The following is a 24,517-nucleotide window of genomic DNA, read 5'->3' as shown; positions in this document are numbered from 1 at the left end:
TTACGATCTCAGCACGAGTGATGAAGCGATGTGAATGTATTCAAGTAACGCCGACCCAACGCTGTCAAAACAGTGAATTCCCAAGGGATGACTCTATAGCTTCCTGGTTGTGAACACTCGGATGTCTGGGATACCCTCCAATCGTGTTTTCCTAGCCGTACAAAGTAAAACTGGCAGGCATCCCATTTCCTCTCTAATCATTATAGCACTTCCCAAATTCATCTCAGACGCCTGCGCTCTCAAGTCTTAGAAAAACAGTTTTGCACCATAGAACAGCACTAAGAAAATGCCAATTACGATTCCTGACAACTTGAGGATCGCAACACGGTTACCAGATGCGGCCATACGAGTCAAACGACCGGCAGAGCCCTTCATCTGTGTGGTCATAGAGGAGAAAGTATCGGACTATTGGACGTCAGCTGTCAAGTCGTCGTAACAGTTGGGCGAAATGAGGTAGACGGACGGTGTTGTCAATGACATCTTGGGCTCGGGCGTTATCGTAAATGTCGACTGTCACGCCACGGAGAGCAGAGACTTTGGCGGAGAGTTCGTCGAGGCGCGCATTGTTCTGGCGCTCTCGTTCGTAGGCTTCGGACATGGCGGGTATGAGGTTGTCGGAGTAGGGGAATGAGTTGTCGAGAACAGGGGCTGTCGTGAGCAGTCTAGACTATAAGGTGGTCGATCAAGCCAGTAGGAGATGTGTGATTGCTTTTCGTTTTCGCGCGATAGAGAACAAACTCTTGGTCGTTGTAAATTCAGCCGCCCTCCTCAAAATCAATGTCAAGTTGTGAAAGGGGTCTGAATTCCAACTCAAACCCTGGCTGTCATGACGAACTCCTGCTTTGGGTTTGCAGAGTCCGCCACGGTCATGCGCCGCTGCTCGGACGTTGCGCAGTACGTACCCTGTAGATCGCACCGCCACATCTTGAATTTACTACCTACCTAGGTAGGTACCTAGGTAGGTAGGTTAGTAGGTAGCCAGGTAGCCACTCTTTTCTCTCTCCAAGTACTCCACAGACAAACTGGAGATATCTCCGCCAATGCAGCTATACCTTGACACCTGAGGCGGGGCAGTGTGTGACAATCAAGGCACCGTGAGAGAATATGGTTGGGCAGTAGGGCATCTATAATTTCAGCCGAAGATGCTCTGTTGCTTCGTCGTCAGGTGCCTGCGCCACATGAATTAGGAAGCTTAGGTACCTAGGTTTCTTCAGCGCGTGGTGTGCCGTGTCGTTGCGTCCACCTTAACTAAAAGTGAACCCAACGTCTGCCCACACCTAATCACGACTAAACTGTCATAAACTTTCTTGTGGTGTATGTCGATCGTGCAGCACGTCTGTAATATATCGCCGCATTCTTTATAATACTTCACTTGCTTACAGCCAATACTTGGCCAAGAAATCATCGGGGCGCAGCATTAACTTGTCTGGTGACGACGCAGGCCCGACAAGCTACGACCTATACCTACCTCTTAACCCCACTCACTCGCTCTCGCACTGAGAGCTTCTTGGCTCAACTCCTTCAACAACGGTTTTTGAACTGCGCATAGCTACACATTCTTGACTATTCGAATATTACCACATATATCTCTCGAAATCATTAGATTTTACCAAGATGGGTATCAACAACCCTCTCCCGTCGTCTATGGCGTGTAAGTCGAACCCCAATTGTGTGCTCATGATCGCGCATCATGAGCCCCTCCCAATAAATATGCAGCCAAAGCACCCGAGCCATTGCGAGACCTGACTAACGCAACTCTCTACAATAGCGGAATGCAAGAAGTGCGGCAAGATTCTTACGTCCTTTATCAACCCTCGCCAGTCTTTCGGTCCCGACAAGGTCATTCCTCCTTCAATTCTCGCCAACGCAAAAGGCCTCGCCATCATCACTGTTCTCAAGGCCGGCTTCCTCGGCTCAGGACGTTTCGGTAGTGGTCTCGTCGTCGCCCGACTTCCCGACGGTGGCTGGAGTGCCCCTAGTGCTATTGCGACTGCTGGCGCAGGCTTTGGTGGTCAGATTGGCTTCGAATTGACTGATTTCGTCTTTATTCTAAACGATGCGAGCGCTGTCAGAACATTTGCTCAGGCGGGCTCTCTGACTCTTGGTGGCAATGTTTCCTTAGCAGCTGGCCCTGTAGGCCGCAATGCCGAGGCCGCCGGTGCTGCTTCTCTTAAGGGTGTCGCTGGTATCTTCAGTTACTCCAAGACCAAGGGTCTCTTTGCTGGTGTGTCCCTCGAGGGATCCGCCATCATTGAGCGTCGCGATGCCAACGAAAAAATGTATGGCCAGCGCTTCACGGCACAGCAGCTACTCACCGGCTCTGTGAGACCACCCCCCCAGGCTGCCCCTCTCATGAACATTCTCAACTCGCGCGTCTTTAGCGGCATGCGCGGCGGCAACGACGACGCCATGTACAACGATGTCCCCGTATACGATGAGTCGCACGACGACGTTGTGTGGAATGGTCGACGAGGATCTGCGATGGGCGAGGGTGTGCAGCGCGACCAAACAGGCTCACAACATGATGGTTTCGGAAGACCAAGCCGGTCGAATACATGGCAGGACGATGTATACGATAGACAAGGCGGTTTCGGCGGACCTACACGCTCTAATACGGTTGCCAGCAGTGGTGGTGCAGCCAACGACTATGTTTACCGAGATAACCCTTCAGGAGGTTTTGGTGCTGAGAAGAAGGCCGGCCCTGGGCGACCAGCAGCTCCCAAGCCTAATTTTGGCGCTAAGCAGGCCATGCTTAAGAAGAATGAGGCAGTCGCTGTGTACAACTTTGACGCGGACCAGCCAGGTGACTTGGGCTTCAAGAAGGGCGATGTCATCACCGTCCTGAAGCGAACTGAGAGCGAGAACGATTGGTGGTACGTATCTGAATCCTCCCTCCCTACGTCTGAGTCGGCATAACTAACAAACGCGCAGGACTGGACAGATTGGCACAAGAACAGGCATCTTTCCCAGCAACTACGTCAAGATGAAGGAGTAACGGCTGTCTTTGTATCTATTTAAATACCCTGAGGCGACTTTTCGGATGGATATCCCTGGAATACATGCAATGGGTGTTTTGTCTTTTGTTTGCTTTATCATTGGCGGGTTCAAAGACTATTTGGTCTCGCATGCATATCGTATCGTTGTTCGCGTTAAATTTTTTAAGTTCCAGTCTTTATGCTTGCAAAAGTATCGCGCCTGAGTTCATTCCCGGATCACGTCGACGAGAGACCTATCGTGTTATTCCATGGCTCCAACCAATGCTGATGATGGTTATGATTGTGAGTTTATTCAGCGCGCGTAGTCTTGTTGTCACGTTTGTAAACGTGGATGTCTTATCATCAAGTGATAGCCCAACTATAAGTTACCTATTTAAACGCATTTCCAGCGTAGTAATCAGCCGGATTGCCAGTATTGGCTCATATACCATTGTCGTTTAAGCAACATAATAAATCAAGGGGTCAACATAACCCCTAATATGGTATTCTATACACATATTTTTGAATCACTTTCAGATTTTACGTGGGAGTATAGTTATTTAAGCAGCACTGTCTAGTGATGCAATGGATTCGTCTGCCTGGCTGTACCACTGTACATCTGTGTTGTCCCGAAGACGTCGTAGCCAGAAATCCCTCCTCTTCTCCCAGATCTTATGCAAGTATAGTTCTGCGTGCCGCACCTCGTCCCCGCAATGCTCAACCCCTTTTTCGTACTCTTCAAAGAGCGTCGCAGTTGCCTCGTGTAAGTCTTTCAATGTATCCGGATCAGTAACAACAACTAATGGCGAACTGTCAGGCGTTGGAGATTGTTCTACAAAGTCTGCAGTTTCCAGAGAGCCAACCGCGCCGTTTGGTTCTGGTTGCATATCTGTTTGGCATTGAGCGTCTTCGTATGTATCTTGCTTAGACTTCTTGGAGGGAATCGTAAGCTCAGAAGTAGAGGTTGAAGTGTTGTATGCCTGTTTATGGTTTGAAACCAACTGAACAATACTCTTTCCCGGTGTTGCGTCTCCCTCATTTGGTTGACGTTGCTTAACGTTTGCTCTCTTGCGAGCAGTTTTTGTAGCCTGAACTTTCTTCGGACTTTCGGCCGTTGTTGCAATAGATTGAGTTGCCGTGCCTGTTTTTCTTGGCTTGCGAGCTTTGACAGCTTCTAATTGTTTGGTCTCTTGTGGTTTGGATCTTCCGCCTGCTTTGTAACCCTTCTTACTCGACTCAAAAGGCAGTGTTCTTGGTTGAGGCATCAGATCCCGATATTCTTGTGGTTTGTTTTGAGGCGACAGACAGTGCCCTGGTTCATCGGTTGTTTCATTCCGCATCAGCCCATTAGCCGTGTGACTTCCAACATCGTTATTCTTAGAGTTTCCGAGGTTGTTTGGTCCCAAATTCGCATGCACAACAGGCTCATATAAGTCTAAGCCTGGAGCTGGTGCGTTGAAATTCGAAATTGTCCCAATGTTATTGTCATGCCAGTGAGTCGAGGGTGGGTTGGGAGCGAAGGGATGCCCAATAGGTGAGCTCGTGCGAGCTACGTATGAGTATGCGTTTCCTCCGCCAAGGAACATGTTGTATGGGTTTAACTGTGCCGCAAGTGGTGGTGCATTCACTACCTGATTAGTGAAAGGATACGGTTGAACTGGAACCGACACATATCTCTGCGTATGTGAGACCCACGGGTTGGGGGTAGTCGATGGCTGAAAAGGTTGGAAAGGGGCAGTTAGCATTGCAGCGAACGACAAGTCATTTTGAGTTTCTGGGCCTCCCGAGGCATTCAGCGGCAAGAGAGATGGAGGCGTGATGGATGACAGTAGTGGACCATAGTTCGATGTGGTACCATACGTTGGTAGATTCGTGAGAAGAGTCGTCGGTAACGCATCGCTGACATGGAAGCCGGCTTTTTGCAGCAGGCAAGCAGTAACACTGAAGTCTCTTGTCTTCAAGAATTGCACAAGAATTGCTTGAGGTCTGCCAGGAACGCAGATACACAGTCGATTGGCTTGTTTGTTGATGCTAACCATATCACCAGGGGGTCCCGAGTCTTCTCCAGTTCCAGCAAGTCGAAGGGAAACCTTGCCTGTCAGTATGCTATGATCAATATCTTATCATAGGATATGCGCACCACCTGCTGTGTCTCTTTTCGAATGAGGATAATTAGTGCCCCCGTTTCTGCATCAACTCGCCGCTGGCCTTCAACTGTCAAGGTGAAAGTGCCATGAGATTGGGAATTATAGGCTCTAGCAGATGTACCATCACGTATCTCCAAGTACACAAGTGGACAGTCAAGTACGGGAGTGGGAGGGCCAGACATCTTCATGTATTACATAATGAATAAAGTGTAGGCAGCAAAGGAGCTGAATGTTGGTGGGAGGTGGGAAATGGAAGTACGGTGTCGGATATTCTACGTGCGTTGGCAAGTGGGCTGAGGATGTTCCTTCCGGAATACTAACAAGAGACATGACACCAACAGGTATTAGATATGAGATAGTTCAATTGCACCTTCCTGACTTCCTTCTGATAGCTTGGTGTACACTTTTGGAAGGACCGATTTTAGGCAACCTCGATTGGCTGACTTGCTGGCCGGGTCACGTGGAGATAAGCCATGTTAATCTCAACCGAGACTTTCGACGCGCCGCGCCAACGCAAACTACCAGCGCCGACCCATGCGAATTGAGTGCCAATCGTGGACTCGGCTACTCTCATTCACGACGTCTCCAGAATCAGTCAATAGATTAACAAGGAGACTTTCGTAGACCATTAGACATCGTGGGGGGCGCCTACCTACATACTATTTTGATTGACTGCGCGACGCCCAACGCAGCTCGGCCACCTATATTTCTACAGCATCCTCCGTTAGCGCGCGCATTCGCATCCTAGACTCGCCTGCTCTTCTTCAACCCCGATTCGATCAACCAAGATGGCTCCCGTACGCAATGAGGTGCCGCCGCACACGATAGACCGCACTCCTGAGTATGAGGAGTTCATGACGCGACTCCGTGATTATCATACCAAACGAGGCACTATACTTGACCCGGAACCCAAAGTTGGCGCAACGCATCTCGACTTGTTGAAGGTCTTCAACCACATCGTGGAAAGTGGTGGCTATGACAAAATTTCGGAAGAAAAGCTAGCCTGGCGTCGAATGGCCTCTGAGCTTGGTATCTACTCCAACAATGAAGCCTCGACGGCATTTTCTTTGAAGGAGAAGTTTTATAAAAACTTGGCAGCATACGAAATCAGCACTGTACACGGAAAGGAGCCGCCGCCAAAAGATATTCTGGAGGACGTTACAGCCAAGGGTGCTGCCTTGTTGACACGTACTAGAGAGAACTATCGAGGCGTCAAACGGGAGAGTAATATGGGTGCTACAGACTCAGCGGCCTCGGGTGACGATGGTACACCCGTTCGCGAACGACCCGTTCCAGATGCTGCTGCTAGTGCGCGAGCATCAAGAGGGCTCAGAGAAGCACCTCCTCAGCGTGTCATTTTCCAGCCAGATACCGGCCCTTCTCGTACAACACGACACTCTTCGGCTCACCATGCGACGACTACCAACTCGCCAGCCACCAATCCTCCTCAGACTCCTTCACACCACCCTAGCATGCATGTACCTCAACAGCATCACCAGCAGCAGCAACAACAACAACAACAACAACAACAACAACAAAACTACCAGGGAAATCGAGGGCCCTCAATACTTCACCACCCTACCACGAATCCTGAAAACACATCTAATCTTGTTACTGCCTATCAACCACGGTTTTCTAAACCCCTGACACTTCGTGCGGTCCCAACACCTAGTAATGCGCCAAACGAGTTCCAAAAGCCTCGTCAACTTCCGCGCCTAGACTCTCGTCAGCCCATGCAACCCGGCAGTGAGTGCTCTCCAGTTACCATTTATGCAAAAACTGACATTAGTAGCTGGGTTCGATGGTCCTAATATTTACATGCGGTGCCTGAACGCTCTACGATCAAACATTCCTGCTGAGCAGGCTTTTGCCCTGAATCACTTGGTAAAGATCTCGTTTGAGCGAGGTGATAAGTACAAGTTTGATTCATTTCCAGGTCTTGCAGAAGGATTAGTTGATAAGGCCCTTGAGGTGGGACAGTTGTTCTATCATGTCAACTGGACAGTCTCATGGAACATTCCTCATGACTCAGATGGCCCCAGTGTCCTCGATGGGAATTATGGAACCCAAGACATTCTGGAGCGAATTGACAATCTCATTGAAAGGGATATGCCCGATGTCCTCCAAACAGAGGCTTATGCAGACAACTTGGTGCTGATAACCGAAGCTGTCTTGACGCTACGCAACATGGTCACTCTGCCCGAGAATGCCCACAACATGTCCGACTTTCCTCCCATCAAGGACCTCATCTGCATTGTCCTGAACTTGCCGCAGAGGGATTCGCTTGTGGAGTTGAAGCATCTCATTCTGGACATCGCAGAGCAGCTGACACCATTCATGACTCTAGATTCAGATGACCCGCTGTATAGAACCTTGTTAACCCAAATGGCATCTGAAGATCGAGGTACCATTCTAACAGCTCTCCGAGCGCTGGGCCGCATTTCGATGAACCTCGAAGCCACGAACAAGTTGGGCAACGTGCCTGGACCTGTGCTTCAGCGAATTGCCAGCTGGCTACTTCTCAATGACGACGAGCTTATTGATGCCTGCCTCGACTTCCTCTATCAGTACACCGCCGTCGTACCAAACGTGGATACGTTGATTCGTTCGTTGACGCCAGAGAACCTGGTCGACCACCTCGGTCGCTTGCTTGCTCACGGCGCACGAAAGACGCAGCGCGAATTTGTTCTTACGCCCGAACAACGAAAGCCTGCACACGATCAAATTGCGCCTATGCCCGAGGATCTCTTGCAAGAGATGCTCAAGCTGGAAGAGCCTGACCGCGTCCACCGATGGGTCCGCTGCTTTTTCGAAGAGGATAACAGCTCTTACGTGACACAACTAGCTGCTTGGCAGGCGTACCAAACCGCCTTTGTTGGCCCTCTTAAAAATATTGGCCAGCCGCTGATTACGCCTGCCGATTTTATCAGAAACAGTACTTCTGTCTACAAAGATTCGAATGCGCAGGTTCTCAGGGATCCAGGCGACCCGCAACAGAAGTTCATCATCCATGGCATCCGTGCCAGGCCCAAGCCTCTCGGTATGGATGGAAAAGAGTACGGACGATGTCTGTGGGCCTCGAATCCCGACAACATGCTTGAGAAATGCGGTCATTTCTATATCCAGGCCGAAAAGATGTGGGAGCACATTCTTACAGATCATCTCCACGAAAAGCGCAATGAAAAGGGCCAGTTTGACAATGTTGAGAAAGAGTTTACCTGCACATGGGACCAATGCTCTCGTTTCCAGAAGCCTACCAAGCTTCGCCTTCAGGAACTCTCCCGACACATCAACACACACGTCTCTTTGGCACTGCCCAGTGAAGCGCATGGTCGAAAGTCTGAACGGTCCTGGATCGTCCCAGCCAAGACCATGACTGTGACCTTTGAGGAAACAATGACAGCACGCGACGAGCGGAATCCAAATCTCCCGCCCCAGGCTGCCGGCATCCCCCTCAGCGCTGCGCTGGTACTACGGAACATTGCACGGAACGTGGTAAAGACTGAGGCAGAAGAAGAGATGGTCAAAAGGCAAGCCGAGACGGGCGAAAATGGAGGCTGGAACGAGATACTTTTCAGGCCACTTCTGCCACGCTTGTTTGAAATTCTTGCGGAAAACAGAGCCATGGTATATTTTCTTTCCTCAACCTTCCCTTTGAGTGTCCATTCTAATCAACTTCATAGAGCCCTTACATTTCATCATTGCTTGATCTGATTCGCGTTCATAACGAGGATCGTACTCAATGATATGTTCTCGTCAAACTAACGAGAGACCACGCGGGAGTGAACATTGCAGGACGAGGCGTTTAACGGAGAAGCTCCTGAGCTAATGTGGTGTTGAAAAGGGGCGTTGTACGCATATTCATTCACATGATCTTAGAAGGGTGGAGACTGAAGGTGTTGGCGTGGGATCATGTTGATTTTTGGAACGAATTACTTTGTAATAATACCCTGCCGGTGGGCGTTAGAGCCCCATCGGTCATTTATGAATGATAGATCGGTATACCCTGAGGGTCACAGGATATCGCCGGTGTCCACTCATGAGGTCTGTCCTCGGGAGAAGTGCCTGGGTATCCAATCTATCATGTCTAGGCCATTAAATATCTTGATAGAAGTTTGCTCAACTAAGTAATTCGAGAAGGCAGCAACAAGCGCCTGTGACTTTGATTTTTGTGCCTTATCTCCGAGTCGCCAGGCTGAGCGTCCTGATGATTGAACTTCATGATCATGGTCATGCGAGGCCGGGCCGGTGTCACTGTAAACTAATGCAAGGCTCGTACGAAAGAGATGGGAACCGCATTGATGTGCACCAAGGAATATCGAGTTCTTTTCATGTAGCTGGTTAATGTCAATGGCTCAGTCTTGTAAGCTCTAGGGAGGACGGACCAGCCACCATGCCCGCCTTGTGTGAAGGGGAGCAATATGCTTCTGGGGATGTTCTGGAACCCCGGGCAGCAATTGCTTGGATCCTTGGCATTCACCCCACTACACGATACTGCAATGCTAGCTTCGAGAGCTTCAAGGGGGCCTGTGGATAATATATTGCGTGCCGACGGAAATAACAGCTGACGCCATATTTGGAGATTACATGCTCTGCAGCTTGGCAATGCCTTTAACAAAATGTAAAGTTTAATATCAAATGTTATACAAAACAGTTCAATCCTCTCTAAGCTCGTGCATAGGTAGTAGAACCCACACACGCGGCGTGGGATATTCTCGTTCTGTTGCAGCGTTGCACTTCAGATCGCTTGGAAGTTATGTAGTTACCTTGAGCGGTGGCTTCAGGGTATCAGAAAAATTGACCACTGGAAACATAAGAGACGAAATTAGTAGGTCACTTTATGCTCCTTAGGAGGCCATTTTTCCTGCTACCTAGGTAGTTAGTAGGCCCATAGGATAGATCAGATCAGTTGTAAACGAGAGCCACTGTGGGTCATAAGAAGGAGATCCAAGTCCGCTCTGCGCAGTGATCGCTTCTTGATAGAGTTCACAGTGGGTATCTGTCCTCTTTTGCGAGTAGAAGAAGCACAAAATCGTCTGATGTTTCGAAATCATTAGCTTTGTTGAGACATGATTAAAGTGCTAGAAAATTTTACCAAGTTTGGATACACACCGTCTTTTGACGTAAGTCACGGAGATTTGGCTCCAAAAGACGAAGGCAAAGCCTGTCGTCATAAATTAGAGATCGCCACATTCAATAACAGAGTAATTCCGTCATTTCTGTGACTGTCGATATTGACAAGAGTTGTTGGGAAATAAGAAAACAGAAGCCCCCCACCGACACAACTAAGAGATTTTTGTCATTGTTTTTACTATCACTCAGACCAAGCCTCCAAGCAACGGAGAGGAAACAAATCCTCGAAAGTGGTGTGAGCCAATGAGTAGTCATTTTAGGTTAGTATCAAGGTAGTCTTGGTAATTCTAGGTGTAACCTTGGTGGCTATCCAAAGATGGGATGACACACCGAAAGGTGAGTATTTTCGATTTGTTGGTGTCGAATGAGGTGAGAAGAAAGTTCATCCTTCAGCTACGATTACAAAAATAAAATACTAAAGTAAGACTCCTCTTTTGATATCTGTGTTGGATAAGCGGAGATACAATACATGTCATGTCTCGAGATTTGTGAACACCAGACACTCTCACTCTCACCTTGAGAAACAAAGCGGTCTCGGTGACGGTTGGACTGGACATCCTGACTCGGCCATGATGAGGGGATGTGTAAGGATCCGTGATACCCGGGATTAAAAAATGAAACCACCCCAACCTTCCAGACCTTTGGTAGTTTGATCTCCGTAGTTTGGTCTGTTCTGGTCTGGGTTTCTCAGTTCGGAACCGTGGCCTGTTTTTCTAAGTCTGTGCAAGGTTAAACTCTGTTTAGGTAGCGGTGTAACAGTGAATCAAGTCTCAAAGAATTCATCTGCCTAGGAACATGGGAACAAAGCCAAAACCTGCCCACGCAACGACGCCAATGAATGGCATGCCAACTACTGCAAGCCCCCGCGGAATATAAACGGGCCCGTCAACCATTGACGAATTGCTTCGATTCGATTGTGAGACGAAGTGTTTTTCTGTTTTGGTGTTGAGGCAACACTCATGCCACAACCGAGCTAAAAATCTCTTTGCCAGGTGGCCAGGCTACCATTCTTTATAGTTGGACCACCATACTCTGTACCAAGCACAGAAACCTGCAGAGATCTAGAATGAAATTAGGCGGGGAAAACTCAAGACATGCCCCGGAACGCTCGGACTCAAAATCATAATGCATTGACTTGTCTTTGCAATCTTGAAGTGTTGACATCTTGATCTTGGCCTGCAAAAGATTTGTTGGAGATCCGGGCATCCATCTCCATGTAAGCGCCCGTTGTGGGTGAGGTGGGGGGACCTAGGAATAGCTACCGAGAGAAGAGCTACCCCTGCAACGTCCCGAGAAGCTTAAGGAAGCATCGTGAAGTTGGGGCGCTTCCTTTCTCCCCGCGACCCGCCATAGCTCATAGCTCCAAACTCCCCACGCTTGAGTGATCTCCCACTCCACTTGGTGCGTCCAATCCCTGAAGCCCCCATGTGCTTGTTCTCAACTTTTTGCGCCGCGCTGTAACCCAACCGAAGATTTGGAAAGATTTGGAAAAATGGGTGTGCAAAAGTGGCCTCAATAATGTCAGCGCCTAGTTTATATGACCGAGTTCGTGTCAAACAAAGACACGCAATGATGTCGTATTGTGCTCATGTAGCGAGAGAGTTTGTAAGCGCAAGCCGAGCAAGGCAGGCATGATATGAGATGGGAATGTGAGACGTAGTAGAATAATCAAAAGCAACATCTAGACCGTTTCTTGAGAGAAGGGAGCTGCATATGCATCTTTTGTCTGATGGAGTCTTGACAAGAATCTCAGTAACCCCACGTTGTTATCGTGAGAAATGTCTGACCGGATGCGGCAAGGTCCGGTCCAACTTAGCATTGGAACCCAGTTATCAATCGAATACCGTATGGAAGGTGAAGGTCATCGGTAGTGGTTGCCAGAATTTGAGTTGCATACCACAAAGGGAGGAACCATGTGTGTGTCTGGCTGTGACATAGAAGGAGGCAAGAGGAAACAACACCCAACCTTCCTTATTACAGTATCAAACTTCACCAAAAGTAAAACATGATGAGAATTCAACTATCGCCCGCATCTGGCATTTGGATCATATCATAGGCCAACGACACGACACTCATAAACGCCATTCAATCAATCCTCGGCACAGCAATGCGTGCCTGAATGCGCCTCAGCTGTGGTCCAGTGCAATCTCTTGACGGGAATTGCAACAGCCCTGGCATCGACCCTGTCAATCGATCTTGTGACCATCACAAATCTCCATTCCGTCTCACATTGGACTGAACCCCCGGGTGATGCGACATCGGTCTCTTGCGTGTCTAGTCCAAGTTGTTGTACTACGGTAGTGTAAGTTACCAAGTAGGTACTGCCCCTTTCTTAGACCAAGCTAACCAGCTTCTAATTCAGGCACATCCAGCACAAGGAGGCAGGTACATACGGTACCTTTTTCCTTATTGTTGATACTTGCAATCGAAAGCTCACCTCACCGTCTTCCACCGAAGTCGGTCAAGAATTCTCATCCCTTGCTTACCTACTTGTTTGCTTGCTCGCTTCCCCCAGAAAATACCTAGGTAAGAAAGCGTGCCGTTCGTTGCTCCACCTACGTCTGAGTAATGTACGTATCACATCCGTCATTTCTATATAAATCCGTAGTAAGACTGGGCTAATTTCTATTGACTTTCAATCACATCCACGCACTTCCAAATTAGCTTCACACAGCCCTTCTTACTCTGAACCACATTACCTTTTCAAATACCAACCTGTAAGTTGTCCCCAGCGCCCTCAACTCCATGTTGTCGTGCCAGAATTCGAAGACGACGGCAACTAACGAACCTACCTTGTATAGACATCTCTGTTAGCTCTCTCCACCCACCCACCTACGTACTTAGGCGAGATATCTTTGTTGCATTTGCCACCGAGCTTGCAATCCCCGGATCCGAAGCATCAAGGCCGCGTCTCCGTCACCCAGCACAAACCGAGACAGCTCAAACAATTGCCGTTCTGGAGTCGCTATTGAAGAGCCTTGAAAATAGCACCGGTCCTCCCGCAATCACATAGCCTAGCAACAACAGAAAACACTCCATTTACAACCAAGCACTGCCCTGTCAGTCCTAGCCAAGTTTTCTCTACCGCAAGATCGGCATCGCAACGCCAAATCTGATACTGGCCTTTGCCTTCATTCTCACTTCCGGTTCCACAGTTTTGTCTGCCCAGACCCCGCTGCCCACCCCCCTTCAGCAAGCACTAAACCACCAGAGCCGCCAAAGTACAGCAGATCCCTTGATTCCAGCCCCAGCTGAAGTCGTTTATACTGCACCGTACCTTATCGCTTACCTTGCTACTCTACTACTCTGTACACCACACCCTTTTGTTCTCCTCACGGACATACCGCCACACTAAACTCTGCACCTAGCAAAGTCCCCTAGTCGTTTGCTACACCCCAACTTTTTCAAGAAGGAAAAAAAAGTTTCGCCCCAGGCCTAGAGTTTCCGAATCACTCTGCCACTCCACCTCCGCCTATACCTCCACCTCCACAACACACTATATCAGTGATTCACTTTCAGACCCACCTCCACTCGAGTATATATCGAGCTCCCTGTGCCCTTTCAACTCTTCTCTTACCATCATCAGTCACTACACTCATACTCTTTCGTTTTAAGGTTCGTGTCTTCTCTCAGACCAACCTTTAATATATAAAATCCTCTTCTCCCTATATCATCCCTATTATATACCAGTCCTTCATCACAACTTGCTCCCTTCACTTCAGCAATCACCATGTCTTTCGCCGCTCGCAACGCCCTCCGTCTGACTCGGGCTGCTGCCCCTGTTCTCCCCAGAAACGCTGCTCGATGTTTCTCAGCCACTCGTGTTCAGCGTGTCAATGACACAAACATGAAGAAGAACGTGGTTCGTGAGAAGGAAATTCCCGTCACTGTCTACGCTGCTGGACAGGGTACCGGCGATAAGCACACAGTCAATGTATCTGAGGCTGCTGCTCGCATTCCCAACGAAACTCCTGTTCCTACTCCTGACAGCGATGTGGTTCAGCCTCTCACTCGCAAGACCTTTGAGCAACTCCCTCAGACAATGCGCAACATGAGTGTCTACGGAAAGACCATCTTGCTCACTGGTGCTGCCCGTGGTCTCGGAAACTACATGGCTCGCGCTTGTGCTGAGGCTGGTGCCAAGAACATCGTCCTCTTTGACGCCAACCAGGAGCTCGGTGACCAAGCTGCTGCTGAGCTTCATGACAAGACAGGTCTCCCTGTCTCATTCTTCAAGGTCGACGTCCGTGACGGTGCTGCTATCAACGCTGCTGTCGATGAGGTTGTTGAGCACTATGGTGCTCCTGATGTTCTTGTCAACTCGGCCGGTATTGCCGATTCAAACATCAAGGCTGAGACATACGACCCCGCCATGTTCCGTCGCCTCATTGACATCAACCTTACAGGATCTTTCCTCATGTCTCAGGCTGTCGGTCGTGCCATGATGGCCGCTGGAAAACCTGGCAGCATCATTTTGGTTGCCTCTATGTCTGGCTCCGTTGTCAACTTCCCTCAGGAGCAGAGCTGCTACAACGCCTCCAAGGCGGGTGTCATCCAACTCGGCAAGTCCCTCGCTGCTGAGTGGGCCAAGTACGACATTCGAGTCAACTGCATCTCTCCAGGATACATGGACACTGCCCTCAACCGAGTGCCCGCTCTTGACGCACAGAAGAAGATCTGGAAGTCTCTGACTCCCCAGAACCGCCTTGGTAACGTTGACGAGCTCAACGGCCTCTGCATCTTCCTTGCCTCCGACTCTTCCAAGTTCATGACTGGTTCCAACTGCATCATCGATGGTGGTTACACATGCTACTAGGCAATGCCTGGATTTTACGAATAGCGAGGAAATGGTTTTTGACAAGGGGTTTAGCAGGATACTGGGCGAAAGGACTTGCTTTTCTTTGTTTGGAGTTCAGGATCGGAACGATGATCTTTGTCTTTAGGCATGGGCCAAAACAAAAAGCGGCGGTATAACGATAAACTAGATGTAGCTCTGGATAGTATAGAGCAAAAGCTCGCCTGCATTAGACGCAGTGCAGCATGATCCAGAATAAGGATTAGAATTAATAGCTATTGGCACTTCAAACCCTACAGGAACTGTTTTCTTATGCTCTTGGTGATGTGTTTAGGGTAGATTTAGACTTTCGGGTAACTAATTGACGTAGATGGCATCGTGAGCGCTAATAAGTGTCGCTTAAATGGAGTCGAGGCAGATCGTGACTTTGACAATTGATGGATGTCAAACCACGTGCAATCCAATCAGTGCTAGCCCACCCTGCACGTCAATCGATCATCCCATGCTTCCGCGCAGCCAATCACGATACCAACTCCAAGTTCAAAACGGCAATTCAACTTGAGCCAATGAGTTGGTCCAGGTTATGTTCACCGCTCCAACTTTCAAAGACGATCAAAACCGGGTCATGGAAACCGACCAGCCTTTTTTGTTATTATGGTCGCCAGCGCAGAAGGCGGTGGGGAACGTCGTCTTACAGTACGTAGATAGCATGAAGGGGAGCAGAGGAACATTATGAACCCTCCCTTATCCGTGAGACATTAACAAGAGTAATGTCTTGGAGGACGCAGGAACCGAAACAAACGTGCAGGTATTTGTCATGTGAGAGCTATAGACTATTCACTTGGGTACACGTACAATGATGATGAGTTGGACTCAGCTACTTACGAAGAACAACACATCCAAACAACACTCGTGACAGCAAATAAACCTAGACCAGCCACCTTCCAAGGATCTAATGCAGGACACCTATACCTGCCATGTCGTCAGTATCAGAACCATTGGTCACTGTAAGCCTTAGAGACGAAATTAAGGGGTCAGTTTATTATCTTTAGACAAGGCGTCTTAGGCTGTTTATTTTTGTACCTCAAACCTTGGAGGCCAACTCTTCTACTACCCACTAGCTTGTATACAGTATCTTGGCCAAGTTTGTTACGGACGACCCCGAGGTGCCACCGCCAGACCGCATCGTTCGCTGTCCCGGCTGATGAGACGGATAGTCTCAGGAGGTGAACATGGGGTATGTAATGCAATGACTCGGAAGAAGGCAAGTGTCTTAAGATGCGCGGTCTATAACTTCTCTCTCTCCTTCCTACCCAATTCTCCTATTCATTTTCAACTTGAGCATCATACCACAACAAACACTCATTTCATCAACCATCATCACTACAATCATTACAGATTCCTAAATCAACAACCAAACCACACTCCTTTTATCGTCAATACACCAAAATCAGCCAACATGCAACTTATCTGCCTTCCTACAATGTCCTTCAATCGCGCCGCTCGATCAATGCGCAGACGCCTTCTCGGCTCAAAGGCTTTCCTCCCTGCCAGCACCGCAGCTGCTTCAATTAGAAATTCAATACCACGGCCCCCGCCGTTCCACTCAAACTCCCACGGCAAACTCAAGCACCAAGCCCAACCTGCGGCTCTTGGTACAGTTGCCGTGCTTGGCAATGGACTCCCCCCAGGGATAGAGTCCTACACTGCCATGATGGAGGGCGAGGGCTGCTCAAGAGCCGGGAAGCATATAGGCTCTTTCTATCAGCAATGGGAACGAGGAAGCTTCATGATCAGAAAGAGCAAGATGATGTAAAACGGGGGCCGGCTAGGTCAACTGTGGAGGATAGTCACGATGACCTGGCCGGTTTGTTGATTTCGCGTTTTGGATTTCCATCAAGTGCTGGTTTACTTGTTGGCTGGGGCAGATGTTGATGACCGTTATGATTGTTACGTCAGTAAGAATAGACTTTTAAAAAAAATGATATCTAAATAAGCAAGCTGTTTTGTATGGTCACCTTGGACACACATACACATTCCAAAATATCCACGGGGCATCAAGAGAATAGAGCAAAGCAAACGATTTTTTATGATTCGAAGCTGGTGAGGAGAGGGCCAGGTCTAGTAACGTAGCAGACCCAACCTCGAGTGCGAACTCGATGTGCAAGAAACAGTTCGTATGCAGGGGGTATATCCAGCGTGTCATTTCTATGTGCTGCCAGGCATCATCATGGTGTCCGCCTGCTGGCACCTTTTTCTGTTTTTTTCTTCTTCTTGCCATGGGTCGAACTTTGGCGACTCCATGCGCATAACATAATCCAAGCCACTCAGCCCTTTGCGAGGCATGGTGACAACTTTCAACTTCAATATGCAAGACCTGCTATGATAGTTGAATGATTTGTGCAAGAAAATGATCATTAGATAGTTGGGAATCAAAATCGTGATCAGGACACATCAAGGTCCGCTTGATTTGTTCCAAGTCGTCACGAGACGACGGAACAGTATTGACGTATCAATACATCAATCACCGTCGTTTAAAATATGCTGGGAATCGGTGGAATATGCTCTCCCGTTTCACCGCGATAGGCATGTACCGGGGAGGAACGGTTCGCTCGGGGTGTACCTACTGCCCCTTGCGAGCCTTTTCTTGCGCCCTTTGTTCTCGAGCAGCTCGTACCAAGGGGGAGAGTTGAATAAGATCAACGCAACCCTTCATGAATTCGTGCTAGAGAGGAATTAGTATGATAGTCGTGAGGTTCGGTGAATAAACTTACCCTTAGCAGATCATGGGCACTGGCTCGCTTCTCGGGGTCCACCTTGAGGGCAAAGTAGAGGAAGTCCTTGAAAACGGGCGACAGATCCTGCTCATTCTTAATGTGAGGAGTGCCGTTGGTGGCAATCAACCAAAGAGCACGCAGAGGAGATTCGGTCAGGTATGGCGGCTCGCCTTCTATCATTTCGATCGCCATGATACCCAAAGACCAAATATCAACTTTGCGTCCGTACTCTTTTCGTGTGACAACTTCGGGAGCCATCCAGTATGGTGTTCCGACCATGGTCGTTCGCTTGTTCTGGGCCTCATTGATAGTGGCACAGAATCCGAAATCGGCTACTACAGTTAGACATGTATCATACAGAAGCGAACGGATTGGGACCTACTCAGTTTGATCTTGCCCTCCATAGACAGCAGAATGTTGTCAGACTTGATGTCTCGGTGGATGACACCCTTGGAGTGCAGGTGCTGCAGACCCAAAAGTGTCTCACGACACACTGAAGCAATCTGACCCTCGGACATGATGTTGAAGGTGACAACATCCGTAAGGCTGCCTCCCTCCATAAACTCCATGACGACCCAAAGCTCGCCGCCGCACAAGTAGCTGTCGATAAAGTTGACAATATTGGGGTGTGAGCTATCCTTCATCACAAGAATCTCGTTGATAATCAGGTCCTTCTTAGGTTGCTGCTCGAGATTCATCTGCTTGATAGCCACCAGGCGGTTCGTGCCACGCTCATGACCGGTGAAAACGCCTCCAGAAGCACCTTGGCCAATCTTGTTAAACCCGCGGTAGATATCTCGAGGATCACCTTCGCTGCAAATACGCTTAAGGGAGGCGATGATATCGAGGCCTGCGCTTTGACGGGCTCGGTGTCGTGGCCTGGCTCCGGGCACGGCTGCTCCAGGCGCTTGCTGGCGGGAAGCACTGTGCATGCCGTTCTGCTGGCCATACCCAGGAGCTGCCTGTACGTTTGGACTCTGGTGGTGATTAGGAGTTCGCTTACTAGGAGCACGGCTAATTCCTCCAGACATGGCGGCCTGGGCCTGAGCCATGGCCTGTTCTTGCTGCTGTTGCAACAATTGTTGCTGGTAGGCGGCGGCTTGCGCCTGAGCGAGTTGTGGGTTGGGTTGGGGAGCAGTAGGGGCGTAGGTTGGTCCAGCCACGCGGGAGTTGGATCTCGAACGGTGCTCTTCGGGGAGCATGGGACCAGCATCCTTGGACACGCCGTAGGACTCGTCGCCTGACTGGGACATACCGATGCCGGAGTCTTTAGTTGTGTATGCGCCGTGAGGCATATGTCGGTTGCCCATACTGACGGGTGGCTTCGGGGCCGGGCGGCTGGGCATCAAGTCTTTACCAACCTGGCCTCGGGGCACAGGAGGTGGTGCTCGGGGATTCTCAAAACTTCCTTCATTATTGACAGTTGGAAACCTGGCGTTCGTAGGTGAAATATTGGTTGGTGACATACCCATATAGTTTGACGGGTACATGCCCGGTGATGCAGCGCCTGCCGGAGAGGTGGCATACTGGCCAGCATGATGGAATTTCTCTAGGACTTGGTCCTCTGGAGGTCTCTCAGTGGTTTCTTTGTAGAACTGTAAAATATCAACCATAGTTTGCGGGTTCTCTCGTCGTTCCTTTTCAGGAATTCCACTTTCGTTGATAAGTCGCTGCCATTCTTTCGGCAAGCCCTAGGCGCTGTGAGTATGGACAGTAGTAATGACAAAGGAATACTGACTGTGAACTGGCCAGTGGAACTATCGTAGCCAACATGGGTAACGTGGACGGGATTTTCAGGCGCGGAGATAACTGGCTTCTTGGGCGATCCTACCAGACTGTTCATGAACCCAGAAAATCCAGACTTTTTACGTAGAACAGCAGGTTTGGAGTCTCTTCCATCGTCAGAATATCTTTTGGGGTTGACAGAGGGGCCATCCGTTGGCACCCTTGAGCCGAGGCCTTTCTCAGTCAAAGTCGAGTCCATCGCGGAGAAGCTGTTTGCGGTTCGTAAAGCAGGGCTCGCAACGTTGACTTCTACAGGCGCTTTTACGATCTGAGGCGGGGAGCGATGACGGGTAGGGGCTTTCGGACTGGGAATCTTTATTGATTCAATACTGCTTAAAAGACCAGCGCCGTCGAAAGGAGCGCCGATCAAGTCGTCGTGAATAGCAGGGCTATCGAGTGGGCGTAAATGAGAATCGGAAAGACGGTCGGAGTGACGAGGAATAGGCGCCCAATGATTAGCGGGGGTAAAATCGCCCTGAGGTGAGATGGGCGATGGGACAGGTCTTAGGGTGTTGTTGGCGGATAATTGAGGATGAGATCGATCAGAGTCTTGCCAGTCGGACACGGTCGCGGGGTTGGAGCGGGCTGGGGGAGCGCTTGGGGCCCTCTTCAGGCTCTGGGAACTGCGTTTGCTCTCAAGGGACTGGGCGTCGAAGGCACCACCATCGAAGCCAGATGAGGAGCGACCAAAGTAGGAGGGAGGTTTCTTAATAAGTTTGCGACGATGTGAAGTTGCGGTATGAGCAGACGCAGACGACGCAGAGGTATATCCGGGGCCGTCCATGATCCAACGGCAAGAGTAGCCTGGGCAAGTGACGAGTTGGGGGGCCCTCGGGGCTAAGAAAAAAAAAAAGGCCTTGCTTGCCTTGTGGACGGCTCGGACCAATGTACCTTTACTGTACTGTACTCCTGTTAGGTGCTGATTTTTTTTAAGGGACGGGACTGGACTGGATGGATGTGATGGGTCAAGCAGGTGGAGGAGGACTAAGCAAAAGCCGAAACACAGGGCAGGCAGGGTGTGTGTGCAAGGAATAGAGGTAAGAGGATAGGACAGGATAGGATGCAATGCAATGCGGTGCGCGCAGGTCCGGTTTGGGTCTCTGTTTAGAAGCACCTCGAGCTCTTTCAGAAGGATAATCAAGGGGGGAGACGAACCAACGATGCAGGCCAAACAATAGCAAGGCGAGGCAGGGCAAATTCAGAGTAGACGGGGGGCCTGGGGACACAACGCGGGGGTGGTGTGTGGTGTGTATATTGTAGAGCCAGCCCAACGTGCGTTATAGTATCGTATTGTATTGTCCTGTAGTGTAGGTATTGTATTGTAGTGTATCCGTAGCTGTTGTATTGTATCGTGTCGTGTGGTAGCGTTTGGACTGGCGCCGATGGTCCTGCAAGTGAATTTCTTAAATTACTTGCTTTTGGTTTGCTTCGTTTCTGTTTCGCAGTGATCTTGATTTTGCTTTTGGTTCTGTTCTAGGAAATCTGCCCGGTGACTTCATAAGAAGAAAAAAGGGTAAGCTGGGATAGGGATAAAGTGGGTTGGGGAAATCAAGTTCTGGGGGAGGGAGGGAAGAAGAAGAAGCATAAAAAGCAACAGGCAAAAAAGCGAAGCAAAGCAAAGCTGTAAAGACTCACTTGCTCACTCCCTCACTCACACTGTGTTGTACTATGTATTTTTTCCAATTCAAGGGGAACAAACAGATGAATAAGAAAGGGTGAGAATGAGAGAGCGTGAGATGAATCGGAATGCGGGTGTGGATTGGGTTGCGGGACGAGATATTACAACTGTAGCATCATGCATGGAGGGGGAGGTCCTCCCCAAATATTGTGATACAAACGGCGGGACCCTCAATTATTTAGGTACAGTGGAAGATGCTCACTGTGCTATGCTGTAGAATCATGGAATCTATCTATGCCTTATTACTGCAGTGCGGCTGGCCAACTGCCCGATGCCCGACCTTGTTAGTTGATGTAAGCCTTTGCCATCATGGCATCAGCAGCCTTTTCCGCATACTACGGGGATGACACGGCCACCAAAAGTTTTACTAAAAAAGGAACGTTTTCTTGAATCAACGAACTGTTCCGACAACCTACGCACTGGAATTGGGGGTCTTGATTAGCGAGGTGGTTTGGAAACAACCTAGACATGTAGACAAGGCCCATGCTCCAAAATGAAGGGTTCAACATGTGGATGATTCAACGTCTGAGCGATAGGAGGATACCAATTAACACTGGTAACTTGAAAACGGTTGTTTGGTAAGGATTTATTCCTTTTAAATGACTCTGGAGTCAAGTTCGTTGTTCAACAAGTACCCTCAACGCTCAGTCGTAAACCACCTAATTGGGTTTATGATAGGCAGGGCACCGAATAAATGGCTTGGACCCTAGACCCCAGCACATTGGCATTAGCATTGGGTTAAGGTAGGTACCTGCTAACGCTAGGAAAACGTACATGCAGTACGAGTGGTACTTTGGATCTGCAGAGCGGGCCACTCAATGCAAAGGTACCACATCGTTCCTTGGCAGACGCTGCCCTGATAGTGACTTGGTCAACTCCAACTCCCGTCCATGGAAGTCCCTTTTCCCCTTCCAACGTTCTCCCCCACCCCACTATGACTGCAACGCCATTGACACCCATTGGATCTGTTGTCCCTCGGGCCGTTGGCGCGACTCGACAGTGTGAAAGCCTCTTGCCAGCACTTGGTGGTTGGACCAGCTATCAATCATGGACCATGGGCCATGGATGGTATCACTGCATCCTGTATTTGCCTGTTTCCCCCTGAGCGCCTCGCTCACTGACTGACTGGTGGGAACAGAATGACGACGCAGGGTGGGGGATCAGATATCTATTGATTGATGAATCATCCCGCCTTCTTTGGTGTTTTGCGCTGATTAAAGAGCCGCAATCCTGACACACGATGGCTGCAAGAGGGAGAGCGTTTGAGAGTGAACACTGACTGCCACTACATACAAATAAACAAGTAAGCGGGATTCATCCAGTCCAGCTGTTTCCAGTTGAACCACTGCATGTCAGTCACTCACCTACCGACAAGTTTCAGTGAATCAATGACATGTCTTGGCTATATACGAAACCCGAAGAGATCCATATCTACTATGATAATGATTGGAGGTACCTACCGCTCACTTTTAGCGTGCTTCTTCCTGCTATTAAAAGACTGATAGTAGCAGTATTATTACCAAAATCACATCTTTGAATCAGCCGCGCCCAATTTGGGAGCATTATGTCATTCTAAACAACTCCTCGTTCATGGAAAAGCATGTAGGGCCAGGGTAGGATATTAGACCAATATCAATAAGAATGACCACGTAATGATTCAATGTCTTCAGCGAATTCACCCTGAACAAGATCCAATTCCGATACTGGTGGATAATCAAACACCCTGCATATTCTACTACATGCGCTATACCATGCTCATTTTTCTATGCCGGGCGCTGTGGTTCTTGAGTCAAAGCTTGGTAACCAGTCACATAGGTAGTCAGCCAGATGAGATATGTAACTCTTCCTCAGTCGCAACCTCATCTCTCACTTCACAGCGATCAAGTGTGAGTGGATTTTATCGACATATACCTCTCGAAACAGAGAATGTTCACGGCATTGAGTGGAAGCTAGAAATCAAAGTTTGGCCTACCAAGTTGACCCTCAACCAATCTCAATCAACTCCATTCTTCCTATAGTAGACTAGCACAGGCACAAGCCGGTCCTCGTGGGTCAGGGGTGCTTGTGGCTGGTGGAGACTACAGATGGTTTCGAACAAGCTCGTGGGAATCAAAGCAGGCACTTGATGTGATGTGCCTGTCCGTGACTGGCTGGCCTTCCTTAGTCTGGCTAAATAAGCCCGTTGCGCTGGCTCTGATTTCCGTCAGGCGCTACCTGTAGGCCCATCGACGACTAAGCTAGTTGATATCTGCTCCATTAAATGATTAGTTTGTCGCCTTGGTTTCAATACCTCAATTGAAGAAAAGAAAGAAAGAAAGAAAGAAAGAAAGAAAAAGTATTAAGTGCGGGGCTTCAACTAGAAGCCGAACCGCAATGTTGCGCCCAGGAACTTGGTTAGTCTACCTGGTATCCGTAATAAGTCAGTGCATGCATTTGATTGTTGGTGTGTGAGGCTTTGCTTCTTCGACTTCTTACACGGCGTCTCACCTGGTTGTTAAACTGAGAAAAAGCAAGACGCCCCCGATCTGACGGTCAATATCGGGAAATCGGACTTCAAGATAACCTTTCTTTTTCTCGGCTGCTTCAATCTCTAATCGAGCTGTTTACCACTCAACTTAAATGCTACCACGTCCAATGGCCGTTGAAGCCACCAATATTCCAGGGCCATGGCTGGTAGCTTTCTTTTGATGGCGTTTCCAACCTTCCAAGTGCAAGCCACTGAAACCTCAACATCAAAAGACACGCTATGGACCTGGAACTCCACCACATTGTAACTTGTCTTCCCCAGCATTTTAATGAGGCATTGGTCCATTCCATTGTTTCTGCTGCACTGAAGGGTCGCATCATACATAAATACCGAGACATACGTGAGCTTTTGGGCTGGGCTGAGTTGGGTTGGGTTAGCTGGCAGATTACATGGGGCTGTTTCTAACAGCAAACAACAGGTACCCAAAGTCACTAAAGTACAGGCCGATGTGGCTTACGTTTCAGAACTGATGCTCACTTCACCATTCAACTACCGCCGGGCGACCTTCAATCTCGATCTTAAACTAGAGCCAAAAGAAAACCTACTCTCAATCAGTTCATTTCTGCAGGTTTCGCAAAAAGTCTGCAAAGCTGACAACGCCACGAGGGATGCAAATTCCTAACCTCTCATCTTTTCGTTGGCAGATGCTGTTTAATTGCCCCGAGTACCAGGGGCCAACCTTGCACCGCTGGTGGAATTG

At 49.1% G+C, this 24,517-nt stretch overlaps 7 protein-coding genes across 7 annotated transcripts; 4 read left to right on the top strand and 3 right to left on the bottom strand.

Annotated features, from left to right (window-relative positions):
* Positions 1-246: 246 nt before the first annotated feature.
* Positions 247-924, bottom strand: FSST1_000706 (SNARE domain- containing protein; the record flags this gene model as incomplete). The annotated part of the gene is made up of 3 exons (XM_083233485.1): positions 247-405; positions 464-648; positions 903-924. The coding sequence occupies 3 exons, from the start codon at positions 922-924 to the stop codon at positions 247-249; spliced, it is 366 nt and encodes a 121-aa protein (XP_083090888.1).
* A 690-nt stretch (positions 925-1,614) lies between these two features.
* FSST1_000705 (SYLF and SH3 domain-containing protein) lies at positions 1,615-2,995 on the top strand (the record flags this gene model as incomplete). Its single annotated transcript, XM_083233474.1, has 3 exons — positions 1,615-1,651; positions 1,769-2,873; positions 2,932-2,995. The coding sequence occupies 3 exons, from the start codon at positions 1,615-1,617 to the stop codon at positions 2,993-2,995; spliced, it is 1,206 nt and encodes a 401-aa protein (XP_083090887.1).
* Positions 2,996-3,535: 540 nt separating this feature from the next.
* On the bottom strand, positions 3,536-5,304 carry FSST1_000704 (uncharacterized protein; the record flags this gene model as incomplete). The annotated part of the gene is made up of 2 exons (XM_083233463.1): positions 3,536-5,065; positions 5,116-5,304. The coding sequence occupies 2 exons, from the start codon at positions 5,302-5,304 to the stop codon at positions 3,536-3,538; spliced, it is 1,719 nt and encodes a 572-aa protein (XP_083090886.1).
* Positions 5,305-5,910: 606 nt separating this feature from the next.
* FSST1_000703 (ARID/BRIGHT DNA-binding domain-containing protein) lies at positions 5,911-8,868 on the top strand (the record flags this gene model as incomplete). The annotated part of the gene is made up of 3 exons (XM_083233452.1): positions 5,911-6,868; positions 6,915-8,749; positions 8,806-8,868. 3 exons carry the CDS (start codon positions 5,911-5,913, stop codon positions 8,866-8,868), a joined length of 2,856 nt encoding a protein of 951 aa, XP_083090885.1.
* Positions 8,869-13,985: 5,117 nt separating this feature from the next.
* On the top strand, positions 13,986-15,071 carry FSST1_000702 (uncharacterized protein; the record flags this gene model as incomplete). Its single annotated transcript, XM_083233441.1, has 1 exon — positions 13,986-15,071. The coding sequence occupies one exon, from the start codon at positions 13,986-13,988 to the stop codon at positions 15,069-15,071; it is 1,086 nt and encodes a 361-aa protein (XP_083090884.1).
* A 1,462-nt stretch (positions 15,072-16,533) lies between these two features.
* FSST1_000701 (uncharacterized protein) lies at positions 16,534-16,866 on the top strand (the record flags this gene model as incomplete). Its single annotated transcript, XM_083233428.1, has 1 exon — positions 16,534-16,866. The coding sequence occupies one exon, from the start codon at positions 16,534-16,536 to the stop codon at positions 16,864-16,866; it is 333 nt and encodes a 110-aa protein (XP_083090883.1).
* A 392-nt stretch (positions 16,867-17,258) lies between these two features.
* Positions 17,259-20,396, bottom strand: FSST1_000700 (kinase-like domain-containing protein; the record flags this gene model as incomplete). Its single annotated transcript, XM_083233417.1, has 5 exons — positions 17,259-17,430; positions 17,678-17,775; positions 17,825-18,159; positions 18,210-19,518; positions 19,566-20,396. 5 exons carry the CDS (start codon positions 20,394-20,396, stop codon positions 17,259-17,261), a joined length of 2,745 nt encoding a protein of 914 aa, XP_083090882.1.
* Positions 20,397-24,517: the final 4,121 nt, after the last annotated feature.

This window comes from Fusarium sambucinum, chromosome IV, assembly GCF_050947815.1.
Source record: "Fusarium sambucinum isolate potato_lamoka chromosome IV, whole genome shotgun sequence".
Lineage (NCBI taxonomy): Eukaryota > Fungi > Ascomycota > Sordariomycetes > Hypocreales > Nectriaceae > Fusarium > Fusarium sambucinum.
This window is presented reverse-complemented; position numbering and strand designations above follow the sequence as displayed.